This window comes from Staurois parvus, unplaced genomic scaffold, assembly GCF_062004578.1.
Source record: "Staurois parvus isolate SC_StPar_1 unplaced genomic scaffold, SC_StPar_1.0 ptg000706l, whole genome shotgun sequence".
NCBI lineage: Eukaryota > Metazoa > Chordata > Amphibia > Anura > Ranidae > Staurois > Staurois parvus.
In genome coordinates, this window is record NW_028318502.1 from 2,569,048 (window position 1) to 2,595,442 (window position 26,395).

The 26,395-nt window shown below is 43.9% G+C and overlaps 1 protein-coding gene across 1 annotated transcript in view; it reads right to left on the minus strand.

The window, feature by feature from the left end:
- The window catches only part of LOC149445867 (vomeronasal type-2 receptor 26-like), a 127,350-nt gene extending 112,649 nt beyond the window's left edge, over positions 1-14,701 (minus strand). The window contains exon 1 of the mRNA XM_089653316.1: positions 14,474-14,701. Coding sequence (XP_089509442.1) covers positions 14,474-14,688 — 215 coding nt within the window. The 5' untranslated portion in view covers positions 14,689-14,701. The remainder of the gene's footprint in view (positions 1-14,473) is intronic.
- Between the last annotated feature and the right edge of the window lie 11,694 nt (positions 14,702-26,395).

Sequence of the window (26,395 nt, forward strand, 5' to 3'; positions counted from 1 at the left end):
CACCATCCTTACCTGTACCCAGATGACCACAAGGAATAATATATATACATGCGCTTGATTATTGCGCCTCTGGTGAGTGCAATCATATTACCAGTTCCAGTCACGGATTTCACTAACACGGATTCCACAGAGTTTTTGGATTTATGTTGCTGATTATATGTCATTAATATTTACCAAACACCAAAGTCACTCTTTATTTATTCATTGATTCACTTATCCATACGTCATTTCATGACGGTACGCTGTATATTGTCATATCGCTGTTAGCGCAATCAAGCGCTCACGTCAGTCACTATATGTTATTTTAAGCGCTGCATTTTATATATTTATTCATTTTTAGGGTGACAGGTTTTACCTTAACCTCCCTGGCGGTATTCCCGAGTGTAGCTCGGGGTAAAATGTCAGTACCAAAAGCGGTAACCCCGAGCTACACTCGGGCTTACCATGCGGCGCTGCATAGGGAGTCCCTGCAGGTCTTACCTTGTCCTTCACTCCCGCGATGTCTCCCCTGCAGCGTCCCCGGCCATCTCCTCCGGCTGATGCCGGCATCCGGCTTCTGTGTTCCGGTCCCTGTGACGTCGGGACGTACGGGCGCTGGCGGCGGCGGGAAATTTGAAAATTAAAAAAAAAGTAATTTTTTTCAAAACGATTTTACATAGTAAAACATTGCTGTTTCAACCCATTTCACATACATTGTGTCCCGAGTGCTTTGTCCGGCGCCCTGCCTGCATTATTACTGTTCTTTCTTCCTGGTAACGTAGAAAAGTCCATGGCGTCCAAAAAGCGTCCCTTTAGGTCAGACGCGGTTTTAGATCGGCTAGAGAACAGCGATAGTAAATCAGAACCACTTGCAGAATTGAGTGATAATGATTCGTGGGGGAAATTCCTCATCAGACACTGAAAACGATTCTGCGACTGAGCTCAGCGATGTGCGAACTTGGCGCTCTATTTCACATTTCAGTGTTTTTGGTTTGATTATATTATTGAATTAAATGTATGATTTAGAATCTTGTTCGGACAGATTTCAGTGAGTTATTCCTAAAAATTACAGCCTACAATAAAAAAACGACATATTTCCATGCAAAATAATGGTACTGCTTTCAGCACCAAAAATATGAAATAATCATACCGCCAGGGAGGTTAATGCTAGCAGCTATTTATAACCAGGCGCTCACTGTTATTCCTTTATTAAAAAATGCACCAGAATGCATAAACAAAGCATCAAAAATGCGCATGCAGAAACGCATACGGAACGCATTTGTACTGCGTTTTTATAGTGGGAACCAGGTCTTAGGGCCAGTTCACACCACAAAAACGCACTCTCCCTGCATTTTGGATACGTTTTTGTTTACAGTTCACACCATACGCAGTTCCGCTGTAGTTTTAATGCAGTTTTCTATGTTCCAGTACGGTTCTGTGCAGAAAAAATGCAACATATTCTACTTTTTTTTCCTGCATCGGAAACTGACTGGAAGTGACTGCACTGGTGTGAACTAGGACCATAGGAATACATGGAAAACACTGTGCATACATTTTTGATGCAGAAAAAAGTGCAATGAACTGCATCTAGTGTGAACTAGCCTTCATATTAGAAATTATATATACAGTATTATTGGATCTGTGTAAACTAATAGAAAATGTGTTTTTTTTTGCCAGAAATATAGGTTTGATACACAGTTGCACAAATATGTAGCAACATAAAGATTTATAGTCACCATCAGGGGCGGACTGACCATTTGGGGAACTTGGGCACTGCCCGAGGGCCCAGGGTCAGTAGGGGGCCCCATGAGATGTCCCTGGTACCTTTCATAGTCTTTTTTGGGTGTGGTTTGAGTGTGGGCGAGCACACAGGGGCCTCATGATCCCCTGTTGCCCGGGGGCCCCATGAGTTCTCAGTCCGCCCCTGGTCACCATCATTTTATTCTACAGGTTCTCTGCTTTCAGAAATATACTGCATCATGTTTGGAGAGCTTAAAGGAATTGTCAGACCTAAAATGTCCATTTTAACGTGTGTGTGACCAAAAAAATGATCTGGCAGAGACAGCGTTGAAGTCGAACTCCAGGCAAATAATGGAATATACAACTGAAAGGCATACATGGGAGCTGTTTTACCTGCCATAGAATTTGTATTTCCGTCCATCTGGTTCTGATATTTACACAGCTCTGCCACACAGCTCCGTCTGACAGGAGATGTGATTTTTCTCTGCTGCAGTTCAGAAACACTTACAGGTCTTGTGTCTCCCCAGGTAAAATGTTGGCACTTACACCAATGTAATGATGTACTATTGGATACAGAGCTGCATTCATTTGTATCTTTTATATCTGCCTGGGGTTCAGCTTTAAGACCTCGAAAACATAAATACGCCATAAAGGACATGAAAACAATCTGGGTGGCTGATCCACAGCATGGATTTAATATAGACACCCTCTACTCTGCCCTGTGCTGGAGTTTGTATATATGAAAAAAAAAAAAAAAAAAACAAATCGGCACAAATTGTGTGTGTGGTGCTATAAAGAATGGTAACATAACAACTGGGATTAAAGTGTGAGCACACTAATCAGTTTACCCAAAAACGTCTTTCTGGGAATAAAACTGTTCTTACAGTTTCAAGAAAAAGTCTGTGAACCCCTTGGGATTACGTGGAGTTTTGCATGAATTGGGCATAAAATGTGCTCTGAACGTCATCTAAGTCACAACAATAGAAGAACACAGTCTGCTGAACATAATACTACACAAACAGTAGATTTTGCCATGGTTTAATTGCACATAACATGGAAACATTCACAGTGCAGGGAGGAAAAAGTATGTGAACCTTTGGACTTAATAACTGGTTGACCCTCCTTTGGCAGCAATAACCTCAACCAAACGTTTCCTGTAGTTGCAGATCAGACCTGCACAACGATCTGGAGTCATTTTGGACCACTCCTCTTCACAAAACTGTTTCAGTGTAGCAATATTCTTGGGATGTCTGGTGTGAATCGCCCTCTTAAGGTCATGCCACAGCATTTCAATTGGGTTGAGGTCAGGACTCTGACTGGGCCACTCCAGAAGGCGTATTCTGTGCTGTTGCAGCCATTGTTTTGTTGAATGACTTGTATGCTTTGGGTCATTGTCCTGTTGCATCACCCATCCTCTGCGGAGCTTCAGTTGGCGGACAGATGGTCGTACGTTTTCCTGCAAAATGTCTTGATAAACTCTGGAATTCATTTTCCCATCAATGAAAACAATCCGTTCAGGCCCTGAGGCAGCAAAGCAGCACTAAACCATGATGCACCCTCCGCCATGTTTCACAGTGGGGATGAGGTTTTGATGTTGGTGTGCTGTGCCTTTTTTTCTCCACACATAGTGTTGTGTGTTCTTCCCAAACAACTCAATCTTGGTTTCATCTGCCCACAGTATATTTTGCCAGTAGTGCTGTGGAACATCCAGGTGCTCTTTTGCAAACTTCAAACGTGCTGCAATATTCTTTTTGGACAGCAATGGCTTCCTCCGTGGTGTCCTCCCATGTACTCCATTCTTGTTTAATGTTTTCCTTATTGTAGATGTGTCAACAGAAATGTTAGCATGTGCCAGAGATTTCTGTAGGTCTTTAGCTGACACTCTGGGATTCTTCTTTACCTCATGCAGCATTCTGCGCTGTGCTCTTGCAGTCATTTTTACAGGATGACCACGCCTAGGGAGAGTAGCAACAGTGCTAAACTTTCTCCATTTGTAGACAGTCTGTCTTACCGTGGACACATGAACATCAAGGCTTTTGGAGATACTTTTGTAACCCTTTCCAGCTTCATGCAAGTCAACAATTCTTGATCGTAGGTCTTCTGAGAGCTCTTTTCTGCGAGGCATGGTTCACATCAGACAGTGCTTCTTGAAACCAGTAAACCCAAAACAGGTGTGTGTTTTTTAAGGGCAGGACGGCTGTCAGCAACACATCCAATATCATCACACTGATTGGAGTCAAGGGTGGCTCACTCCTGGCTCCAATTAGCTCTGGGAGAAGTCATTAAGCTAGGGCCTCACATACTTTTTCCTCCCTGCACTGTGAATGTTTACATGTTATGTGCAATTAAACCATGGCAACATCTAATGTTTGTGTAGTATTATGTTCAGCAGACTGTGTTCTTCTATTGTTGTGACTTAGATGACGTTCAGAGAACATTTTATGCCCAATTCATGCAAAACTCCACGTAATCCCAAGGGGTTCACATACTTTTTCTTGCAATTGTATTTTAAAACGTAAGTTTAATTTTAAACATTTTTAAAGCAATTGTTTTATTTTTTTGGACACTTGTTAAAATCTACATTTTTGGTTATAAAATTACCTAAAACACCAGAACATAATATATTTTCTCAAAGCAGAGGCCTTGTAGTACAGAAATCAGTGTATTCTGAGATTGGAGAGTCCCAATGTCAGAATACAAAAAATGAATCGCCTATGGACAACTTTAAAGTGATCACTTAAAAAAAAAAAGTAACAGACAGGGGCGGACTGACCATTTGGAAACTCAGGCACTGCCCGAGGCCCGGGGTCAGTAGGGGGCCACATGAGATATCCCTGGTACCTTTTTCATAGGCTTTTTTGAGTTTAGGCAAGGACACAGGGGCCCCATGATCCCCTATCGCCTGGGGCCCCATGAGTTGTCAGTCCGCCCCTGGTAACAGAACGCTTGATACAGACAGAGTAGATGGAGGAATCCCCCCATTTGTCAGCTTTAAAGAAAAGACTCCTCAAGCAGCTCATTGAAAGAAGGAATGTGGAAATGAACTTTCAAGGCACAGAAACTCGTTACACAGAAAGATAAAATCAATGTTCCTTTATTAAACATCACATCATCTCTAAAAAGTATCTTGTATGATATCAATGCATAATTTGCCCACAGCTGATATCCCATAGCCCACCGACCAGTTACGATAATAGCAAAAGGTGGTTAAAATATGGAAAATACCAACAAAGTAATCCTTCAAAGGGGTGGGGGATATTCAGGCTGTGCAGGTAACATCCGACATATTTTGCGACGACCGTCGCTTCCTCAGGGGCTAGTAATATATCTAGGGAGAAAAAATATGCTTAGACAATATAAATACACATAAAGGTTACAAAGCAACATGGTATATAAAATAGTAATGTTCACTTACAGAATAAACCAGTGCGCACTGAGCAATGATGAACTCCCTGGGACGCAAAAGGGGCAAACAAGGAGAGGAACCTCCAGAGGTCAGGTATGGGGGTGCAAAAACCAGGCACAAGGTGGGCAAGGGACCCGTAGGGCTCCTCAAAGGCAATTAATTTCCAAGTGTAAAATGGCACAGCTATAGGCTAGGAAAAAGGACCAGAAAAGTCCTGAAAAAAGACATGTACATTGGCTGAGAAAACACCCTTCTGAACAGGAGCAACTGTTAAAGTATAGCCTTGCTTCCTACATAATCTTTTACCTTGTAATATAGTAAGTAGATAGGCCCATTAGGGCTAACACATGTGTATTCCCTCACCGGGGAGCAAGAGATGAACAGCTCAAATTGCAATCCAAAGGACTTATCCTCAGCAAGAGACAAAAAAAGGGCCTAAAAAACAAATATAGATATCCCCCATATTGGGATCAGGATTGCCCACCGCTCAATTAGGGATGACCTACTGGTAATAAGCAATACAGAGTTCGGAGGACCACTGTCAAGGGCTGTTACACCACGGAGGAGTCAGAGGGGGCCGTGCACAAGCCCACACCATTTAATTACACCCCCGACCTGGTGCGCCTCCACCACACAGGCCTGTAGGCCTAAGGGGGAAGACAATTATAATATCCTCGTTAGTATAGGTATCCCCTAGATTGAAGTGAAACGCGTGCCACCCCCAATTTGGGATCACCTACCGATAGTTGTATACTGTTCGTGGGACTTCCGTCAAGGGCCATTGCACTTCAAGGAGTTACAAGGGGCAATATACCAGCCCACTCCGCTATATGCACGTGTGACGTCACCGGGCCCGGCCATGAAGGACCGTGCATGCGCCAAACCCAAAAGGGGTGGGACACCGCACATTGGAAAACCACGCACGTGGGGACGGATCGAAGGTCCACCACATGTCAGGGCAGGGCTGTGGAACAGACAGGTAGGCCTAGTGGCAGGGTAACGCAATGGCTGACGACAACCACCACCAACAGACCGAAGTCCCTCAGGGCGCGGAGTCTAAGTCCCAGGCTGCCCTTCACCAGGGCCCCTGATGGTGGGGATGGACTTAACGCAGCCAGGAACCAGGTCACGGCCCCCAAGACACCCCGGCTGCGGTAATGGCCACCGCCAATGGCGTGTAGCTGGTAAGAATGACAATAGCGTAGTCAGGCAGGCTGGGTCGACAACAACGGGACAAAACGGGACAGAACAGTAGACAGAGAATCACAGGTCACGGGCCGGGTTCAGCAACGGAAGGTCAGATCGAAGGAAAACACAGAGAATGGTCTTAGTACAAGCCGAGTCAGATACCAGAAGAGTCACGAGCGTATACACAGAGCTGTAGCAAGACAAAGACACAAGACACAGGTGCAAAGAGCATGTGCGGATCACAGGCTTATATGTACTCAGCCACACCCCTCTGGGGGATGGACCTCAGAGACCTGAAGGCATAAAAGATTCCCACCATGCTCAGCAGAAATCCAAGATGGATGCCAGCACATGGAGTAACATAACCTCTGGGAAAAGGTAGGACCTTGACACCCCACAATCTGCGGGTACCCTAGCCTGGCCACTCCTACCAACCCTAAAGGGCACGTCTGCCACAGATGAGGCAAGTGAAGGGCCATGTGCCAGAATGAGCCCCCGGCCACCTGGCCACACACCCGACCACAAGGCCGGAGGGACCCCCCTCCTCCCCAGAAGCAAACCCCAGGCCTCCTGTCGCCCCCAGAAGGTCCACCACAGCAACAGTGCACATTTATTTATTTCAGGTACTTATATAGCGCCGTCAATTTACGCAGCGCTTTACATATATATTGTACATTCACATCAGTCCCCGCCCTCAAGGGGCGCACAATCTAAGGTCCCTAACTCACATTCATACATACACATACTAGGGACAATTTAGACAGGAGCCAATTCACCTACCAGCATGTCTTTGGAGTGTGGGAGGAAACCGGAGTGCCCGGAGGAAACCCATGCAGGCACAGGGAGAACATGCAAACTCCAGACAGGCAGTGCCGAGGTTGGGATTTGAACCAACGACATCTGTTACAATAGTGTAGAAACATTATACAAGTGCAAATAATTACACAAAAAGACAAAAAAAGCACAATATGTATATGATACATTGGCCACAAATTATATCAAGGACATATTAGGTACAGGGATAATGATGATAACCAGGGGTGGACTGACAACTCATGGGGCCCCCGGGCAATAGGGGATCACGGGGCCCCTGTGTCCTTGCCCAAACTCAAAAAAGCCTATGAAAAAGGTACCAGGGGCATCTCATGGGGCAACCTACTGACCCCGGGCCCTCGGCGGGGCCTGAGTTTTCAAATGGTCATTCCACCCCTGATGATAACATTACAAAACAGCTCAAAAAATCTGTACCTAGATTGCAATGGCACAGAGTTAGACCATCAGGGTACACACATATTCCACTAATAGTGAGATCATAAACAAACATCGATATTCCCACAGGCCCGTTACAGGACCCAGGAGGGATAGCTCAGAAAATGCAGCCAGGTTTCACAAAAATGGTTTGTATGATAAGATCTCATTAAGGCCTGGCGGATTTACTGCATTGAGATGTTCGATCCACATAGTTTGGCATGTTAGTATCACGTTTATGATAGAGTCCCAGATGGCGACTAATAGGAGGAAACATTTTAGTATTCTAGGAATAATAAATATGATCGTGTATTCTCTGATTGAACTGGCATATAGTTTTGACTACATAATAGGCCCCACAGGTACATGTCATAAGATGGATGACTCCCCTGGTGGTGCAACTAGCATGACATTTTGGGAAAAATGTCTCTCCATTAGGTAGATAGAATTCTGCTCCATTCTGTACCTAAGGGCAGTATGTACACCTGCCACAGGTAAAAACCCCATTGGGAAGTGTGGGACATTTGGTTCCTGGCATATAATAGCTTGATGTCACTCTATCCCTAATGGACAGACAGTACCTTTGCATAAAACCACCTTGGGGTAGTTTTTAATATATTTATGCAAAGTAGGGTCCTCCCACAGGAGGAGCCAGTGATGCTGTAATACTCTACAAAGTTCCTGATGTTGTACAGAATACTGTGTTATGAATCTGACGGTTGGATGTTCCACCTTGGATTGAGATGTTGGGTATAATAATCTTGTTCTATCCTGAGCCAAGGCCTTATTATAGACCTTGCGTAAAAGAGTTCTACTATATTCCCGGCCTAAGAGACATTTTCGTAATAACTGGGCTTGATATTTAAAATCCTGTAAATACATACAGTTCCGCCATAGGCGGATGTATTGTGCAAAGGGTATGCTCTTAACCAAAGTGGGAGGATGAGAGCTGTTTGAGTGATGTATAGTATTGCCTGCTGTTTCTTTGTGAAAAAGTTTGGTGACCAGACAATTGTCAGTATCTGTAAAGATTTGTAAATCAAGAAAAACAATAGTATTTCTATGCCAATTCATCGTAAAGGTCAGATTAAAAGAGTCCCTATTTAATAGTTGCATAAATTCATGCAACATATCTGAGGTTCCAGTCCAGATGACAAACACATCATCAATACACCTGAACCAGCAATGGGCATGATCCAGGTATTTGAAAAAAAAAAAGTGCTCCCATCCTCCCAGGCAGAGATTGGCGAATGCCGTGGTACAACAAGTGCACATGGCGACGCCCTGTACCTGGAGGTAATGGGAGCCCATAAAAGTAAACCAGTTGTGGGTCAAAATATAATACAATAAATCCAAAACAAAGTTGCATAGCATCCACTGTGTACGATCCTGTTCCATCAAAAAAGAGCACATTACTGCTACTCCCTGATCATGTGGTATACTAGAGTATAAAGCTTCCATATCAATAGCCACAAGAAGATCATTAGGAGACACAAATGGGCCATCAATACTTTTAAGTAGATCTAAAGTATCTTTGACATATGAGGGGAGTCGTGTGACATATGGCATAAGAAAAAAGTCAACAAATTTGCTTGCATTTTCAGTTTGAGAAAATTCCAGAAATGATTGGCCTTCCTGGTGGGGTGGATATATTTTTGTGGATTTTTGGCAAGGAGGAGAAAGTAGCTTCTCTAGGGAATTGGATATTCAAAAAGTCATAGGTATCTTTATCAATAAGGCCATCGAGATAGGCCCCATTAATAAGGTTATTAAATTCAGTGGAAAAGCATTGTGTCAGTTGAGCTGGAATCTGCTTATACCAGTGAGGATTGTTCAAAATGTTTAGACACATATGTTCATATTGATCTGTAGACATAACAACAATATTCCCCCCTTTGTCAGAAGGTTTAATAACCAAATTTGTTCTACTCGTTAGATGGTTTACAGCTTTCCTTTGTGCGGGGGTAATATTGGTATCTGTAGTTACCAAGGTCATGCGTTTTAGTTCACTGATATTAGCCATCAGGAAGGCCCAAATACGTGAGTTTGTGGTCAATTCCGGAAAGTTTGTTGATTTAGGTTTAAATAGTTTAGAAGCGGTTGAATGGTCCAGATTAGTGACGTTGACTGTCTCCTCGTCTGGATCACTTTCATTAAGTAATAACATCAAATCCCATAAAGTTCTGAAGTCCTGCATAGTAAAATGTTTTATTTGTTCCATGAGTTCCTTTTCCTGTCTATTTCTAGTACGATCAGTATCAAAGATGTACTTGTGAGTTTCCTCGCAAACAAGTACAAATCCTTAATAGTTTCATATTTATCAAACTTAGCGGTAGGGCAGAAGCTTAAACCCACACTTAATGTGTTATCATAGGCATGTTGCGAAGCGAGGCTGGACCTGGGAGGGGAGTTGTGCATACCACATAGGAGTTGAGGGTGCCTTGTTTGTCTCCTACATTGTGTTGGTTCAGTAATAAAAAATCATTAGTGTTAGAAGATACTGAACTCTGTGAGTGAACAGATTGTCTAATTGTTGTGTTCCTAGTTGATGGTGTTAGTGCGTGCTCTCCTAAGGCAGTGATGGGTGCATGCATCATATTAAGGGCCTGTACTGCTACTGGACCCATATAGGTTGACCCATTAGGGTGTGTCAGGAATGGACTTGCCAATAGTGGTGGGACTCACCTGCCTTGTGGGCTGCAGTACCAGGGCTGGCCAGCGGGTGCTCTCAAGAACCAGAGGTTCACTTCGGCAATTAGCCATCACCTGGGGCTGATTGCAGGTGTATTTAAGGGATGGCCAGACCTGCAGTCTGTGCCTTGGTGTGTGTTTTTCCATGGGCCCCTGTACCTTTGAACCTGCATTCCTGTTCCTAGTCCTGTTTCTGCCTGACTTGTTGCCGACCCTGCCTGATCCTGACCTCTGCTGACTTCTCCTGTTTGATCCCTGGCTTGTGACCCTGACCATTCTCTGCCTGACCCCCTGTACCTACCTGCCCGATAGTTATCGACCCGGCCTGCCTGACTACGTTGTGCTCTATATGTGTATGTACCTGTGTATCTATACCAGTTTAGGTTTGGGTTTGTTTCACCTTGTTGTATGTATTTGTGTTAGCTTGGGGTTTGGTGCACTGCGTTTATATTTGTATTGTTAGTCTTAATAAATTGTCTTATTTATACCATATCTGAAGCCTGCGTTTCCCTGTGTCAGTCCACACACTTCTGGTCACACCCGCATCCCTGACAGGGTGTTTCCAGAATCCATTGAAGGGTATGCATTTAATGAAGATGTTCCCATATCTACTGTACTACTGTAACTCCCTCCTCGCCGGCCTACCCCAACACAGGCTATCCCCACTTCAGTCTATCCTAAATTCTGCGGCCAGACTTATCCACCTTACCAACCGCTACGTATCCACCACCCCCCTCTGCCAATCCCTCCACTGGCTTCCGATTGCCCAACGCATAAAATTTAAAATATTAACATTGACGTACAAAGCCGCTCATAACACTGCCCCAAACTACATCACCGACCTGATATCCATCTACCACCCAAAATGCACTCTCCTCTCCTCACAAGACCTCCTACTCTCCAGTTCCCTTGTCTCCTCCTCCCATGCCCGTCTCCAGGACTTCTCCAGGGCTTCCCCCATCCTCTGGAACTCACTACCCCAATCCATCAGACTGTCACCTACCCTCCTCACTAAGCCTACCCCACCCTCACCTAACTGCTGATCTCCTCCGCTCTCCCCACCACTCCATCCCCCACAGCTATTTCCTCCTGTACCACTCTTCCCTCCCTCCTAGATTGTAAGCTCCAAGGAGCAGGGCCCTTGTGTATTTTATTGTATTGTTACTGTACTGTCTCATGTATTGTCTCCCATTGTAATGTACAGCGCTAAGTAAACTGTTGGCGCTATATAAATACTGTGTAATAATAATAGTAATAATAATATCTGAAGAGAATGTGAAAAATAAATTAAAGAGCGTTTCTTAGACGAATTAGAATGGTGAGTAGAACAACCCCCAAAATGTTGGCGTTTACATGGTCCACTATGTGTATTGGATAGAGATACAGACATGTGTGATCTAGAAGGCTGTAGATGAGAAGAGGAAAGAGATGAATCAGATTCAGTCTCATCCTCTTGTAAATAGTTACCATTGGTGACTAGGGTAGGTTTATTCCTATAACTCCTTCTAGTTCCAAAAGAGGGGGTCTGCCATTTGTAGGCAAAGCCCTCCACAAAGGTAGCTCTATCCTTGATGATTTTGTCTTGTTTATAAGTATCCTTACTGATTTTTGCCAAATAGTCCTTCAATTCTTACCATTTAGAGTCATAGAGGTGATTGCTCTTAATCGTTTCATACCGGGAATGTAATGATATTAACTCCTGGTCTACCCTATCCACTTCAGTCTCATAGTGAGTAATTAATAAGGTCATAAGCTCTGTACTACATGTAGTGAGAATTTGTTCCCAAGAGGTTTTAAACTCCTGGGAAATATTTTTTACTGTGGGATACAGTTGGACCCTCAAACCCAAGGGGCTGATGTTTTCATTGATATGTACATTAAAAAATTCAATATGCCAGTATAAACTGGATTATTTCTGTGTATGTCACTCATAAACCCGAACCAAGCTGTGCCTATAAAGTCCATATTTGCAATTAACTTGAAAAGGCCAGAATTACATAAATCAATGTATTTACTGAAAAGGCCAGGCTATAACACATAAATATCAAATGATATTAACACCCGATTCAAATGGAAGGGAATATATGGGTGATAGCCACCCTAAAGACCATAATACATTGAAGGATTGGGCTGACCCTCCAGTGGTAGGAGGTCACACCCAATAGGTAAAAAAGTAACAACATCCCAGTATAGATTATTGAAAGAAAAAATGTGGAAATAGACTTTCTAGGCACAGAAACTCGGTACACAGAAAGATAACATCAATGTTCTTTTATTAAACATCATCTCTAAAAAGTATCTTGTATGATATCATTGCATAATTTGCCCACAGCTGATATCCCATAGCCAACCGACCAGTAAGGATAATAGAAAAAGATGGTAACAATATGGAAAATACCAACAAAGTAATCCTTCAAAGGGGTGGGGGATATTCAGGCTGTGCAGGTAACATCCAACATATTTTGCGACGACCGTCGCTTCCTCAGGGGCTAGTAATATATCTAGGGAGAAAAAATATGCTTAGACAATATAAATACACATAAAGGTTACAAAGCAACATGGTATATAAAATAGTAATGTTCACTTACAGAATAAACCAGTGTGCACTGAGCAATGATGATTCCCCGAGACGCAAAGTGGGCAGACAAGGAGAAGAACCTACAGAGGTCAGGTATGGGGGTGCAAAAGCAAGGTGGGCAAGCAGGGGTGGACTAACAACTCATGGGGCCCCCGACAATAGGAGATCATGGGGCCCCTGTGTCCTCGCCCACACTCAAGCCACACCCCAAAAAAAATGAAAGGTACCAAGGGCATCTCATGGGGCCCCCATCTGACCCTGGACCCTTGGGCAGTGCCCGAGTTCCTGAAGAGTCAGTCCGCCCCTGTGGACAAGGGACCCGTAGCTCTCCTCAAAGGCAATAGGTTTCCAATTGTTAAATGGCACAGCTACAGGCTAGGAATAAAGGACCAGAAAAGGGCTGAAAAAAGACATATAAATTGAATGAGAAAACACCCTTCTGAACAGGGGCAACTGCTAAAGTATAGCCTTGCTTCCTAGATAATCTTTTACCTTGTAATATAGATAGGCCCATTAGGGCTAACACGTGTATTCCCTCACCGGGGAGCAGGGGACGAACAGCTCAAATTTTAATCCAAAGAACTTATTCTCAGCAAGAGACAAAAAAGGGCCTAAAAAACTAATATAATCACCTTGTTAGTATAGATATCCCCCATATTGGGATCAGGATCGTCTACTCCCCAATTAGGGATGAGCTACTGGAAATAAGAAATATACACGGTTCGTAGGACCACTGTCAAGGGCTTTATTCCTAGCCTGTAGCTGTAGCATTTAATACGTGGAAATCTGTGGAGTTTGAGGAGCCCTACGGGTCCCTTGCCCACCTTGTGCCCGGTTTTTGTACCCCCATACCTGATCTCTGAAGGTTCCTCTTCTTGTGTGTTTGCCCCCTTTGCATCCCAGGGAGTTCATCATTGCTCAGTGCACACTGGTTTATTCTGTAAGTGAACATTACTATTTTATATACTATGTTGCTTTGTAACCTTTATATATTGTCTAAGCATATTTATTCTACCTAGGTATATTACTATCCCCTGAGGAAGGGACGGTTATCGTGAAACATGCTGAGCGTTACCTGCACAGACTGAATATCCTCCACCCCTTTGAAGGATTACTTTGTTGGTATTTTGCATATTGTTACCACCTTTTGCTATTATCCTAGCTGGTCGGTGGGCTATGGGATATCAGCTGTGGGCGATTATGCATTGATATCATACAAGATACTTTTTAGAGATGATGTGATGTTGAATAAAGAAACATTGATATTATCTTTCTGTGTAATGAGTTTCTGTGCCTAGAAAGTTCATTTCCACATTACTTTTTTTAATAATCTATACTGGAATGTGGCACTTTTTTACCTATTGGATGTGACCTCCTACCACCCGAGGGTCACCCCAATCCTTCAATATATTATCTTCCAGCAGCTTCTCCAACACCCTGTCAGTGTTCTAGTTTGTCACCAGTCTTGTCACCGTCACCCAGCCCCGGTCACTTTCTGGACAGCTTGGTCTGTATGTAAATGTGGAGACATTTTATATCCATTATGTACATTTTATAATATTTCCATCACACAAATAAAGACCTATTTGTTGTTCTTTGTCACCCTGATCACTGTTTCTCTTCCAAGCAAGTAAGTTACGTACCTGTATTCCATTTCAGGTTTATCTAAATTTTCTTTTTTTGACCTCACAGTAAAAACTCCTCCAATGATCAAATCTCCGTTCTGAAAATATTGGAATTCATCGTATACATTAGTATAACGGAGGGTACAGGCTGGACTCTGCATTCCTGACCTCCAGAGTGTCATACATTGGAGGATCACACAGATCTGGAGGATGTAGGTATATGATGAGACCATAGCTCCGATCACTGGACTCTTCATCAATTAAAGCCCGCAGTTCTCCATTGTGACGCAGACCTCTGCAGCCTGTGTATTGCAATGACAATACAATGAACTGGCTTCTCTCCCTCTTTTTATACAGTTCAGGATGATATATCTCTCTTTGTTCTGAATATACTGACATCGTCTTCTATCTACTTTTAGTTGTTTGTGCAGGTGGTTTATTTGTGAGCGGATAAGTTTAGTCCTCTGATATTCATATTATTTTTACAACTCTAACCCAAGATACAGAATAAACTCGATTCAACAAGGAATAGTGCTAAATATTCTGTATGCTGAAGGAATCATACAATGGAAATACACAGATAGTACCAGATAATATCAGAATGAATCTTCTACTTATAATAACAATGCCCATAACTGTTCTATATGAGATATAATATTGTATGTTATCGTATAGTGACCCTATAAACTAAGTACAACCTGTAAAAGAAGCCCATCTTTACTTACCTTTTGTTGGCCCTTGCTTACAGTCATTCTTCTACTTGGTTACCCTCTGGGGTGATGGCTGTAGATCCACCAGAATGTTCCATTGTATTGAGAAGGGGCTAAGCATCTCCCTTGCAATGTCCCACTATATTTCCTGCTGTTGCCAGCACCCCAATACTTCTCCTCCTAACTTTCAGCACCCCAACACTCTTCTTCTTCATATTCCAACTTTTTCCTCCTGCTGCCTTATGGCATCCCATATGCTGATAGAGGACAGAAATTGGCCTTTTGTGGAAAATAACGGCATTGGCTTGAACTTTGAGTCAAAATATCAATGGATGGGTATCTGCTACTCTACTGTAGTGCATGACACAAAACAGGAGGAGGAGGAGAAAACATGTGCACTGGTAATCCAAAAAATGATTGATATGAACCCTTGTGAAGGAGGAAAACTGCAAATTAATAGTCCCAAATACTGGTTCATATGTGTCCTTAAAAAAGAATTCCAGGAATGACAGCTTGGACCAATGTACCTATGCATATACCATATCTCTAGAACATGGGTGTCCACCTTATGGCCCTCTAATTGTTGCCGAACTTCAAGACCCATGAGGCATTGCAAGTCTACCAGTTGCAAGCATAGTTCCCAAAGGCAGAGGCATGATGGGACATGTAGTTCCACAACAGCTGGAGGGTCAGAGGTTGGACACCCATGCTCTAGAACAAGTGTCAAACACAAGGCCCGTGGGCTGACTATGGCCCACCAGGCCATTTCATGTTGCCCTCACACCTCTCCTGCACCCCCTTGTCCATCCCAGCCCCCACCTTGTCTCAACATTCGGCAGCAGAGAGGAGGACAAAACTCTCCCACGTATCCTCTCCCTCTCTGGGCAGCCACAGTACTGCCTCATCTCTGCCTCCCCTAGTCTCAGTATTCAGCAGGTTCTGGCAGCTGACTTCACCCGTCCTCTTGTCCCCCTCCAGACCCTGCACATTGTGCTTCCCAGCTCTACCTGAGCTTCTTCCTGGTAGCAGCACAAGGTAAGGGGGGTTTACTGTGATATAAAGGGGGAGGACTCCTGACTTCTGATGGTGAGTGTGCTCTTCACAGCTGGTGTAAGGGGGGTTGGGGTGCTCAAGACATCCAGTCTTAGAGATACAACAGGCCCTTTGAGGGCAACCATAATGCTGATGCAGCCTGCAATTAAATTGAGTTTGACACTCTTGCTGTAGCAGTTGAAACATGGGATCCAAATGCTGTCTTATTTTTATCCTTTGTTACTATGTGAAAAAAATATCTTTATTATACCTAGTCCTTTGGCATGCTGATGGCTCACTGGTTGCACCTTGTTTCCTCTATGTGAAAGCCAGGTATCCATCCATCACCCTCCCTCTCTTTCCCAGTCAAACAGAAAGACAGTTGTGGGTATCCCCTCTCCCAGGAACCTGGCAGCACAGAGTAAAAAGCTGCACCACCCAAGTGTCAGTCCGAAATGGCACCACTCACCACATGCGCAGGTGGCTCCAGCACTGCTGATTTGGTCTGATCCCTGTGTAGTTTTGACTTAAGTTTTTTTCCTTTTATTTGTATGTTTTTTATTTTTATTTTATATTATGGTAAGGGCGAGTATGGGCATAACTGCAGGGGAATATAACAAGGCTGTAGGCGTCCTGCTCTTCCACAGTGCAGGGAGAAGGACAGGCAGCAGCAAATGGAGTGGTAAAATCTTTCGGCCACAAGGAAGGGCAGACAGTATCAAGTCAAGGGCAGCCTGAATAGGAGGGGTGGCCGGGCGGCACATAGAGGAACCAATCTATGCATTTCACTCCTGCAACCACTGAATGCCCGCTTCTCCTCCTATCCCTCCTGCAGGTATTCAGTGGCGTCAGGAGAGAAATGGATGAACCAGTTCCTCTATGCCACCCCAGGAGAGAAATGCATGGACCGGCACATCTCCTATCCATCTCCTGCTACCCATGGCTCCTGTATACTCCTGCTGCGGTCACACACCCCCACATCCCCCATAATGGTGCTTGGTTCTCCCCACCCTGTGGCTGCTGTGGGGGATGTGTCAGTATAGACTCTCTCCCACAATGCAGATCCAGCGCTGACAGTTCCCCACCACCACAGATGGGAGAGGAGAGAGAAAGCTGGTTCTGCCCGTCCCCCTCCTCCTCCTGTGTCTGCCCCACCCACACTCCCTGGCAGTCTTGTGTCTTCTTTCTTCCTTTCTTTCTCCACCAGGCTCCAAGGAAAAGGTCCCCAAGCTTGGGGCTGCTCAGTCTAAAATGCTCGGGCCTGTCTTGTGTCCCAGTCCGGGCCTGTCTATGAATGCTTTCACAGAAAAGAAGGATTTACAAAATGATGAAATTTGAAACCTCGTAAGCCAGACTATAGAACCTAAACTGATTGAAGCCAAAGGTATAAAGAGTCTGGAGGATGAGTCAACAAAGTCCCTAACTATTGGCCAATCTTGCCTGTGATAAGTTCCTAAAATAGGACTATTCAAACTTTTAGGCAGGAACGGGTTGCAAAGAGTGGAGAAAGGGGCAAGGTTCTGATATCAATGAAAAAAAGCACCTCAGTTTGTACAGAGATGAAGTAATGCATTGGTAAGAGGAGAAAGCGTCAGGAACGAGCGGTGAATTTCTCCTTAGATCATCAGGGCGAAGCTCTGAGATCAATAGGCGTCATGTCTTGCTCAACTTGCTTAGATGCTTTGAGGATAAGCCTGGGAAACCGGGAGAGAAAAATGTAATTAACGCTGAGGGCACTTAAAAATGCAACGGTAGTACCAGCAAAGATCGAAATGGAACATTATTTCAATCCCACATGTGGCAATACAACTGGTCACCACTCCTGGCAGGAAGAGAACTTGAACAAGAGAAACCACAAGAAAAGCATAAATACTCCAGCTACTAGAAAGTAGCATAAGGCAATGTGTATGGCAGCAGGAACAACAACAAGATCATATTGAATGGTAGAGCACCATGTTCATATGGGGACATCAGCCAGGTGCCTAATTCTTCTTTGGAGATTTTTGCCAATCAGAGGTGAAGGGAAGAACAGGCATCGCAGGATTGAGAGGCCAATCCAGGAGAGAAATGTGGGGGAGTTTAATAGCACCAAGAAACATAGGTACGCCACACCAGACCATTGCAGCCAGCAACAGTATCCTTGATTGCTACCACACTAGTTCTCAGTGTTGCCAGGCCAGGATAATCCAGCAAAAGTGTTCTTGATCACCATCACACCAGTCTCAGTGTCCCCAGACCAGTGCAACCAGCAACACTGTTCCTGATCATCACCACTCAGTGCAACGTTGCCTCTACCTGCTGCCTTTACTGACCCTGTCCTGTTTATTGACCACATTTCTGCCTGCAGCCTGGACCGATCCTTTGCATGTCTCTGCATGTCCCCTGAACTGACCCATTTGCATGTCCAACTGACTACGTTCCTGCACTCCTGGAACCACAGGAACTCTTGGTCTTCATTTCTTCTGCTTTCTGTACTTCCTGGCCTGTAAACATGGCATTACTGGGGGCAGCTATGTACAGGTAGACTTGCTTGGCTTATAGGAATGGGGACTAATAAAGGTGACACTGCGCTAAGCTATATTTTATAAACAGGCAGGCCAGGCAGGCCAACTGAAACATTCTCTGCACTACAATTGAATCCTGATCTGTCCCAACATACACTGCAAAGATGCAAGAATCTTCCGACCATTACCAAGACTTTAATAAAATACAAGCTCCTCCATTGATGGCAATAGCCAGCCAAACTGGTCATCATGCACAATGGGAATGCAAATCACCACACTGGACTAAGGCTTCCAACTGCTTTGCGACTTGGACATAGTCCCAGATCCTTCACCACCCTTTTCTAATGCAGTACAGCCTTCATCAATGACATCGGACTGGCAGGTATTCCTGGATAAGAGAGTAGCTTCCATCCTACGCTATCCACTAAGTGCTTTGGTTTGCAGTGACAAACACTGTGTACAGATCTTCCCTAAGATCCTCCTTTGTAGTATTCTACTGTTTTTATCCTTGTGTTCTTTTCTTGTTTGTAAGTTTCCTCAACTTGAACTTCAATGTTTGCAACAATTTCTTTCTCCTGATTGCAGAGCATTATTTTTTTTTCTTTTTCCTATTTTTCTGACTCACAAAGGCGCTTTTTGCAATATTGATGGGAATACCAAACCACACTACAGAGTCACTTAATGGACACTTCTCATAAAGACCTCTTCATTTCTTTCAAGCTCTAGGATGCGAAAAGAATAACCAATATTCATTCAAACCCTCACCTGATTGGGATTCAAAATTATGTCTCTCAACACCTGCTGCCCAAGCATTTTTCTCTTTGGCAAGAGGCACGTAGCACCCAAGTGGACATTGTATGTGTCCTAGAGGCTCACTTTCATGCTACTCCTTCTTTAGCCAGGAGATTTTGCACATCTCTTTATGGGCCGAGCCCCTGCAAAAAAGAAAGGAGTTCTCTTTACCATAAGTGAGTCCCTGCTTGACTATGACAGTCAGTATATTATTCTACTTTGTGACATTAATGGTAAACTGTATACCCTTGTAGGCGTTTATGCACACAATATCCACCAACTGCATTTTCTCTGCAAACTGTTAAAGACAACCCTTAAAATAGTCAACCTTATTATTTGTGAAACTTTCATTTCACTGTGGACCCTCAGTTAGACACCACTTCTCCAGGCAAATGTCATACTCCTTTGTTGAAGGTCCTTTTCCACACAGAGGATGTATATGATATATATGAAGCATGGCATTACCTCCACACCAATGAAAGAGACTTTACTTTATTTTCACCTAGACATATTCGCTCATATATAGCTCATAGTCATGCATCAACATGCTTGTGGTTGATATATGGCTTTTCCAATGGGATATCCTCCTCCACTGTTTCCAACATAATGTGGTCAGACCAGACGGTGATTACTATAAAGGTAGAAGAGAAGGATACCTGTGTCCCAGTATATTTGATATGTTGAAACACTAAGAGTATCCAAATTCCTGAGCACAAAACTGTGGTCTCTCAGCACCTCTGGTAATATTTTCATATTAAAGCACCATCAATTTCAGACAGTGGCATCCTATGGAATGCGCATAAAGCATTTATGAGGGGTAATATTATGCAAGGTAAATTTATTAAATCCCTTCCTCAGCTCTGTATATACAAAGGAGCATGGGGGATCTCTTGTCCACAATGGTCATGGTATTGACACAGCTCCGGATGATCTACATTGGTTCACAATTAATATGATCCAGAAATATTTAGACACAAAAAATGTGAATAAAGCACCTGGACCAGATGGCATACACTCACCGGGCCTTAAAGAATTGAGCTCTGTCATTTCAAAGCCATTGTTTCTAATTTTTAGGGACTCTTTAATGACTGGCATAGTACCGCTGGATTGGCGTAAGGCCATTGTTGTGCCTATATTTAAAAAGGGGTCAAAATCTTTACCAAGTAATTATAGACCTGGTATTTTCACTTCTATAGTTAGGAAGATACTGGAGAGTTTATTAAAAGACCACATAGAGGAGTTTTTGCTGGAAAAAAATATTTTAAGAAATATATAGCATGGATCCATGAAATACAGAAGTTGTCAAACAAATCTGATTTCTTTTTATGAGAGGGTGAGCAAAACCTTGGACAGAGGGGGGGGGGGCTGTGGATGTGGTATACTTGGATAGAGTGGTGGTTGTGGACGTGGTATACTTGGACAGAGGGGTGGCAGTGGACGTGGTATACTTGGATTTTGCAAAGGCACTTGACACAGTTCCCCACACACGGCTAATGTGTAAGGTAAAGTCTACTGGCTTGGAAAAATTTGTATGTAAATGGATAGAAAGCTGGATAAAAGATCGTATTCAGAGAGTAGTGGTTAATGATTCATACTCTGGTCTAGGGTTGTTAGTGGTGTACCCAGGGGTGTACTGACAACTCATAGGGCCCCCGGGCAATAGAGGTTCATGGGGCCCCTGTGTCCTTGCCCAAACTCAAAAAAGCCTATGAAAAAGGTACCAGGGGCATCTCATGGGGCCCCCTACTGACCCTGGGCCCTTCGGGCAGTGCCCGAGTTTCCAACTGGTCAGTCCACCCCTGCTGTAATGTCATTTAATCATTAGCAAAATACATGAAAAGTATACTTCTTTAGCAGAACATTTGAGGTACATTTGTGGAAGGATCACATATCATAGGTTTATTTCTAGATGTTAAAATTTTACTTAGAAATCAATGTTTAAGTATCAATTACAGAACAGTCAATAAACCATATCTTTGTACAATACATACATGGTTGTTGGGGTAAGCAGAGTAACTGTCCTAAATGCCATACATAGAATCTGTGTGTGCAAATGAGCAACTTTCTGAAAACCCACCATGCTGGGCATTATATGAGACATGAAAATCCAAGGTTCAGTGTTGAGACCCTTGCTTTTCAATACATTTATAAACAATATAGGGTCTGGGATTAAAAATCCTATTTCCGTCTTTGCAGATGACACCAAGCTGTGCCGTGGAAAAACCTCCTTACAGGATTTCTTCGACTTACAAGCCGACCTCAATGCTCTGTGTAATTGGACAACTATGTGGCAAATGAGGTTTAATGTTGATAAATGTAAGGTTCTGCACTTGGGGGCTAATAATATGCATGCATCCTACATACTAGGGGGGGTACAACTGGGCGAATCAATGGTGGAGAAGGATCTGGGAGTTCTGGTAGATCACAAGCTAAATAATGGCATGCAATGCCAAGCTGCGGGTTCTAAAGCGAGCAAAATCCTATTAAAAGAGGTATAGATTTCAGAAAGAGAGATATAATTTTACCCTTGTACAAATCACTAGTAACACCTCATCTGGAATATGCAGTTCAGTTTTGGGGACCAATTCACAGAAAGAACATTGGGGAACTTGAAGAAAGTGCAGAGAAGGGCAACCAAACTGATACGAGGCATGGAGGAGATCAACTATGAGGAAAGATTAGAGGAACTGAATGTATTCTCTCTTGAGAAGAGGAGATTAAGGGGGGATTTGATCAACATGTATAATACATAAGGGGGGATATGATCTCCATGTATAATACATAAGGGGGGGATATGATCTCCATGTATAAATACATCAGTGGTTCATATAGTGAACTCGGTGTAGTTATTCCCCCTGAGGTCATCACAGAGGACAAGGGGGCGCTCTTTACGTCTGGAGGAAAAGAAATGTAATCTCCAAACACTGAAAGGTTTCTTCACAGTGTGAGCTGTGAAAATGTGGAATAGACTCCATCAAGAGTTGGTTCTGGCCAGTTCAGTGGATTGCTTTAAAAAAGACCTGGACTCTTTCTTGGATACACAGAATATAACTTGATACTAACATTTATAGGTAAAGCTGTTCCTGTAAATATCTGATTGCCTCTCAGTGGATCAGGAAGGAATTTTTTCTTCTGCAGGAGCAATGCTTTGCTGGTTTTTTTCCTTCCTCTGAATCAACTGTGGGTGTAGGATTATAACTTTTTTTTTGTTTTATGGTTGAACAGGATGGACTTTTGTGTTTTTTCAGCCAGACTAACTATGTAACTATGTAACCTGGATGTACCAGGTATTCGTCTTCATTCTCAGCAGTGACAGGTAAGGGGGGAGAAGATGAATATGGGCAGATAACCATATACCATGCTGGGGAGAAGCACAGGATAACTAAACGGTAAGCTTGTAGCTCTTGACAGGACTGGCATGACATATCTCTATTCCTTTCATCTTTTAACATTCCTTGGAAATCTGAGGATCATTTTATTACAATTTAAAAGGAGTACAGAACAGCCCCTAAGCAGGATCATTTATACTTGACAAGTCTAGTGATATCCTTCACTGTCCACTGAATTGCCTATTAAAGAGAATGTATAATGTTTTATATTGATCAGGACTCCTGCAGACTGTCAGTGTAGCTGTCTGCCTCTACTTCATACTGGCAGGCAGTTACTGAATTACAGGAATAATTAATTAACTCCCTTCTCATAAGCCTACCTCTTCATAGGCTATCCCCTCTTCAGTCTATCATGAATGCTGCCTGGATCATCCACCTCACCAACAAGACTGTACATATTTTTTTCTTCTGGAAGAGGGTTCAGCTCGCAGCTTTTTACACCCCCCCCCCAACTTCTCCCCCTTGAAGGAATGAAGGAAGGGAGGGGTGCAAGGTAGGGGTGGGTAAAAAGAAAGAAGGAATGAAGGGGTGGATGGAAGGAAGGGGTGGGTGAAAGGAAGAGGTGGATGGAAGGAAGGGAGGAGTGGGTGGAAGGAAGGGAGGGATGGGTGGCAGAAAGGAGTGGGTGGGTGGAAGGAAGGGATGAGTGGAAGGAAGGAAGGGGTGAGTGGAAGAAAGTAAGGAAGGGGTGGGCGGAAGGAAGGAAGGAAAAGAGGCATGGGTGAAAGGAAGGATGGGCTGGGTGGAAGGAAGGAAGAGGTGGGTTGAAGGAAGGAAGGAAAGAAGAGGTGGATGGAATGAAGGGTGGGTGGGTGCAAGGAAGGAAGGAAGGGTGGAAGGGAGGGGTGGGTAGAAGGAAGTGAGGGGTGGGTGGAAGGAAGAGAGGGGTGGAAGGAAGGAAGGGAGGGGTAGGTGGAAGGAAAGCAAGGAAGGAAGGGGTGGGTGAAAGGAAGGACGGGAGAGGTGGGTGGAAGGAAGGGGTGGATGAAAGGTAGGAGAGGAGGGGTGGATGGAAGGAAGGGGTGGGTGGAAGGAAAGAAGGGTGGAAGGAAGGAAGGCGTGAAAGGAAGGAAGGGTGGATGGGTGGAAGGAAGGGAAGGAGAGGTGGGTGAAAGGAAGGAAGGGGTGGATGGAAGGAAGGAAAGAAGTGGTGGATGGAAGAGAGGGGTGGGTGGAAGGAAAGAAGGGTGGGTGAAAGGTAGGGGTGGGTGGGTGGAAGCTGCTGTGTTCAGTTTTCCACCTACACTTCCTCTGAAGCTGCACGAACTGGAGTGTGGGCGGGTACAGGGGGGAGACAGAGCAGATCCAGCCTGTCTCCCCTCTTCTCCTATTGGTGCGGAGGATGGAGGGAGGGGCTGGGCTTCTGGGCAGTGAGAAGAACACAGCAGCTGGAACACAGCAGTGGTGGGAGGGAGGTGGGATGAAAGAAAACCGTTCTGTGTAGTGGTGGAGGCGGCTAGCAGCTCCGGGGCTAGGGTTGTGTGGGAGGGGCGGTGGTGGTTGTGGTGACAGGCTGCGATCTCCTGTATGACTTTCAATGAAGCAGCTGGAAACTGATTCTCCTCTCCACCCTGCGGCTTCAAGCTGCTTTATTGAAAGCCCTCCCACACTCCCCTAGCCTCGGTGCTGTTCGCCACCTTCACTGCTGCACAGAATGGTTTTCTATTTTTGTCCCCCCACCCTCCCACCACAGCTGTGTTCCCACCGCTCTGTTCTTCTCACTTCCCAGCCCAAATTTCGAGGGCTGCAACCTGCAGCCAGGGATGGTTGGCAACTCTCCTCTGTGGGGTTCAGACTTCCCTGACGCCTCCCTTATCTATGCCCCTGCTCAACAACAGCTCAGTGTCTGACACCCCTCTCTGCCAATCCCTCCACTGGATTTCAAATGCCCAGGGAATGAAATTCAAAATACTAACAACAACATACAAAGCCATTCACAACTTAGTCCCGAGCTGCATCACCAGTCTTGTTTCCAAGTATCGCCCAAACCGTCCATCTCCACTCCTTTCATAATCTCATGCTCTCAAGCTCCCTTGTCTTCTCCCTCATCTCCAGGACATTTCCAGAGTCTCTCCCATCCTCTGGAACTCTCTACCTCAATCTGTCCAGCTAGCCCCAACTCTGGCTGCCTTTAGGCGATCCCTTAAAACTCATCTCTTCCGGGAAGCCTATCATACCTCCGAATAGACATTTATCACTTCCATCAGCTGACCCCTCACAGTTATAACCTTTTGTATCACTTACCCCACCCTATAAGATTGTGAGTTTTTATGAGCAGGGCCCTCTTAATCCTCCTGTTTTGATTGTATTGTAGCTGTACTGTCTCCATTTGTATTGTAAAACGCTGCGCACACTGGCTCTATATAAGTCCCTTATAATACTACTACTAATAATGAACTATTAGAGCACCTACCAACACCCTGGTAGTTCACTGAGAATTACAAGCTGTCAGACGCAATGGCTGATGGAAGTTGTAGTTATGATGTGGGCGGAGCCTCACACTGCCACATTTATTTTAAATTGTGACAGCGGGTGAGGGGAGAAGGTGAACTTATGCTTTAAGCTGGCTATACAATGATAGATTTGTATACAAACACTTGTATGAAACCCTGTCAGTAAATGTGATACTGCCATCAGAAACTTGACAAATGTCACTCAAAAGAACTTCAAAATATGTTTCCTTATAACATTTGATTTTGAAAACAGAAATCACATCTGTCCATCCTGTTTCTTAGATTTTTTTTTCTATCACTAAAGTCAAAAACAAATGTTGATTTGACTCCATTAACTACTAGAACATTGAATGAACATTCCTAAAGCTAAAGTTTTTGAATGAAAAGACACTTAGGGCTCAGTATCAGAGACAGCTGCTATAAGGAGAGGCCACTATAAGGAGAACTTTGACAGAAGGACACTGTAGGGTTTGTTAAAAAATATGGATATTGTGCCACACTAATAGTTTGAGTTCGAAATGAGGTTTATTTCAAATATTAAATGAATATAAAAAAACAGTGGATTTCAGGGGTCCAACATCAGCCCCACCACCAAAGCTTCACAAAATATAGGGTTGACAATCTGGTGACTCAAATGTATCTAATGAATTAGATGTGTTGCAATGTGGACACACACATATTAATTAATTATTGCCCAGTAAACTTTTGGAATAAACTTAATTAAGTACGGCCCTCCAATTTTTAGATCAGGGTTTTGAATACAAAACCCTGGGTGATTGTAGTAACTCCCTCGTTTCCAGAAGCTGCCTACTTGCTATCAGATGTCCTTCATGGACTACACCAACATAACAATAATATAACAACAACATAATTTGAACACAGAACCATCACCCACTTCCAGCCCCAGGTTTCATCGCTATCTCCCTACCTGAGTATTTTTAACAATCACACTAGATTCACACAACTTTCACCCATGATTAACAACGTTTTCCACTTGAACCTCATTAGACTTGGGTGCAAGCTATTTGAATCTTGTGTGAAAACATTTATAAACAGATCC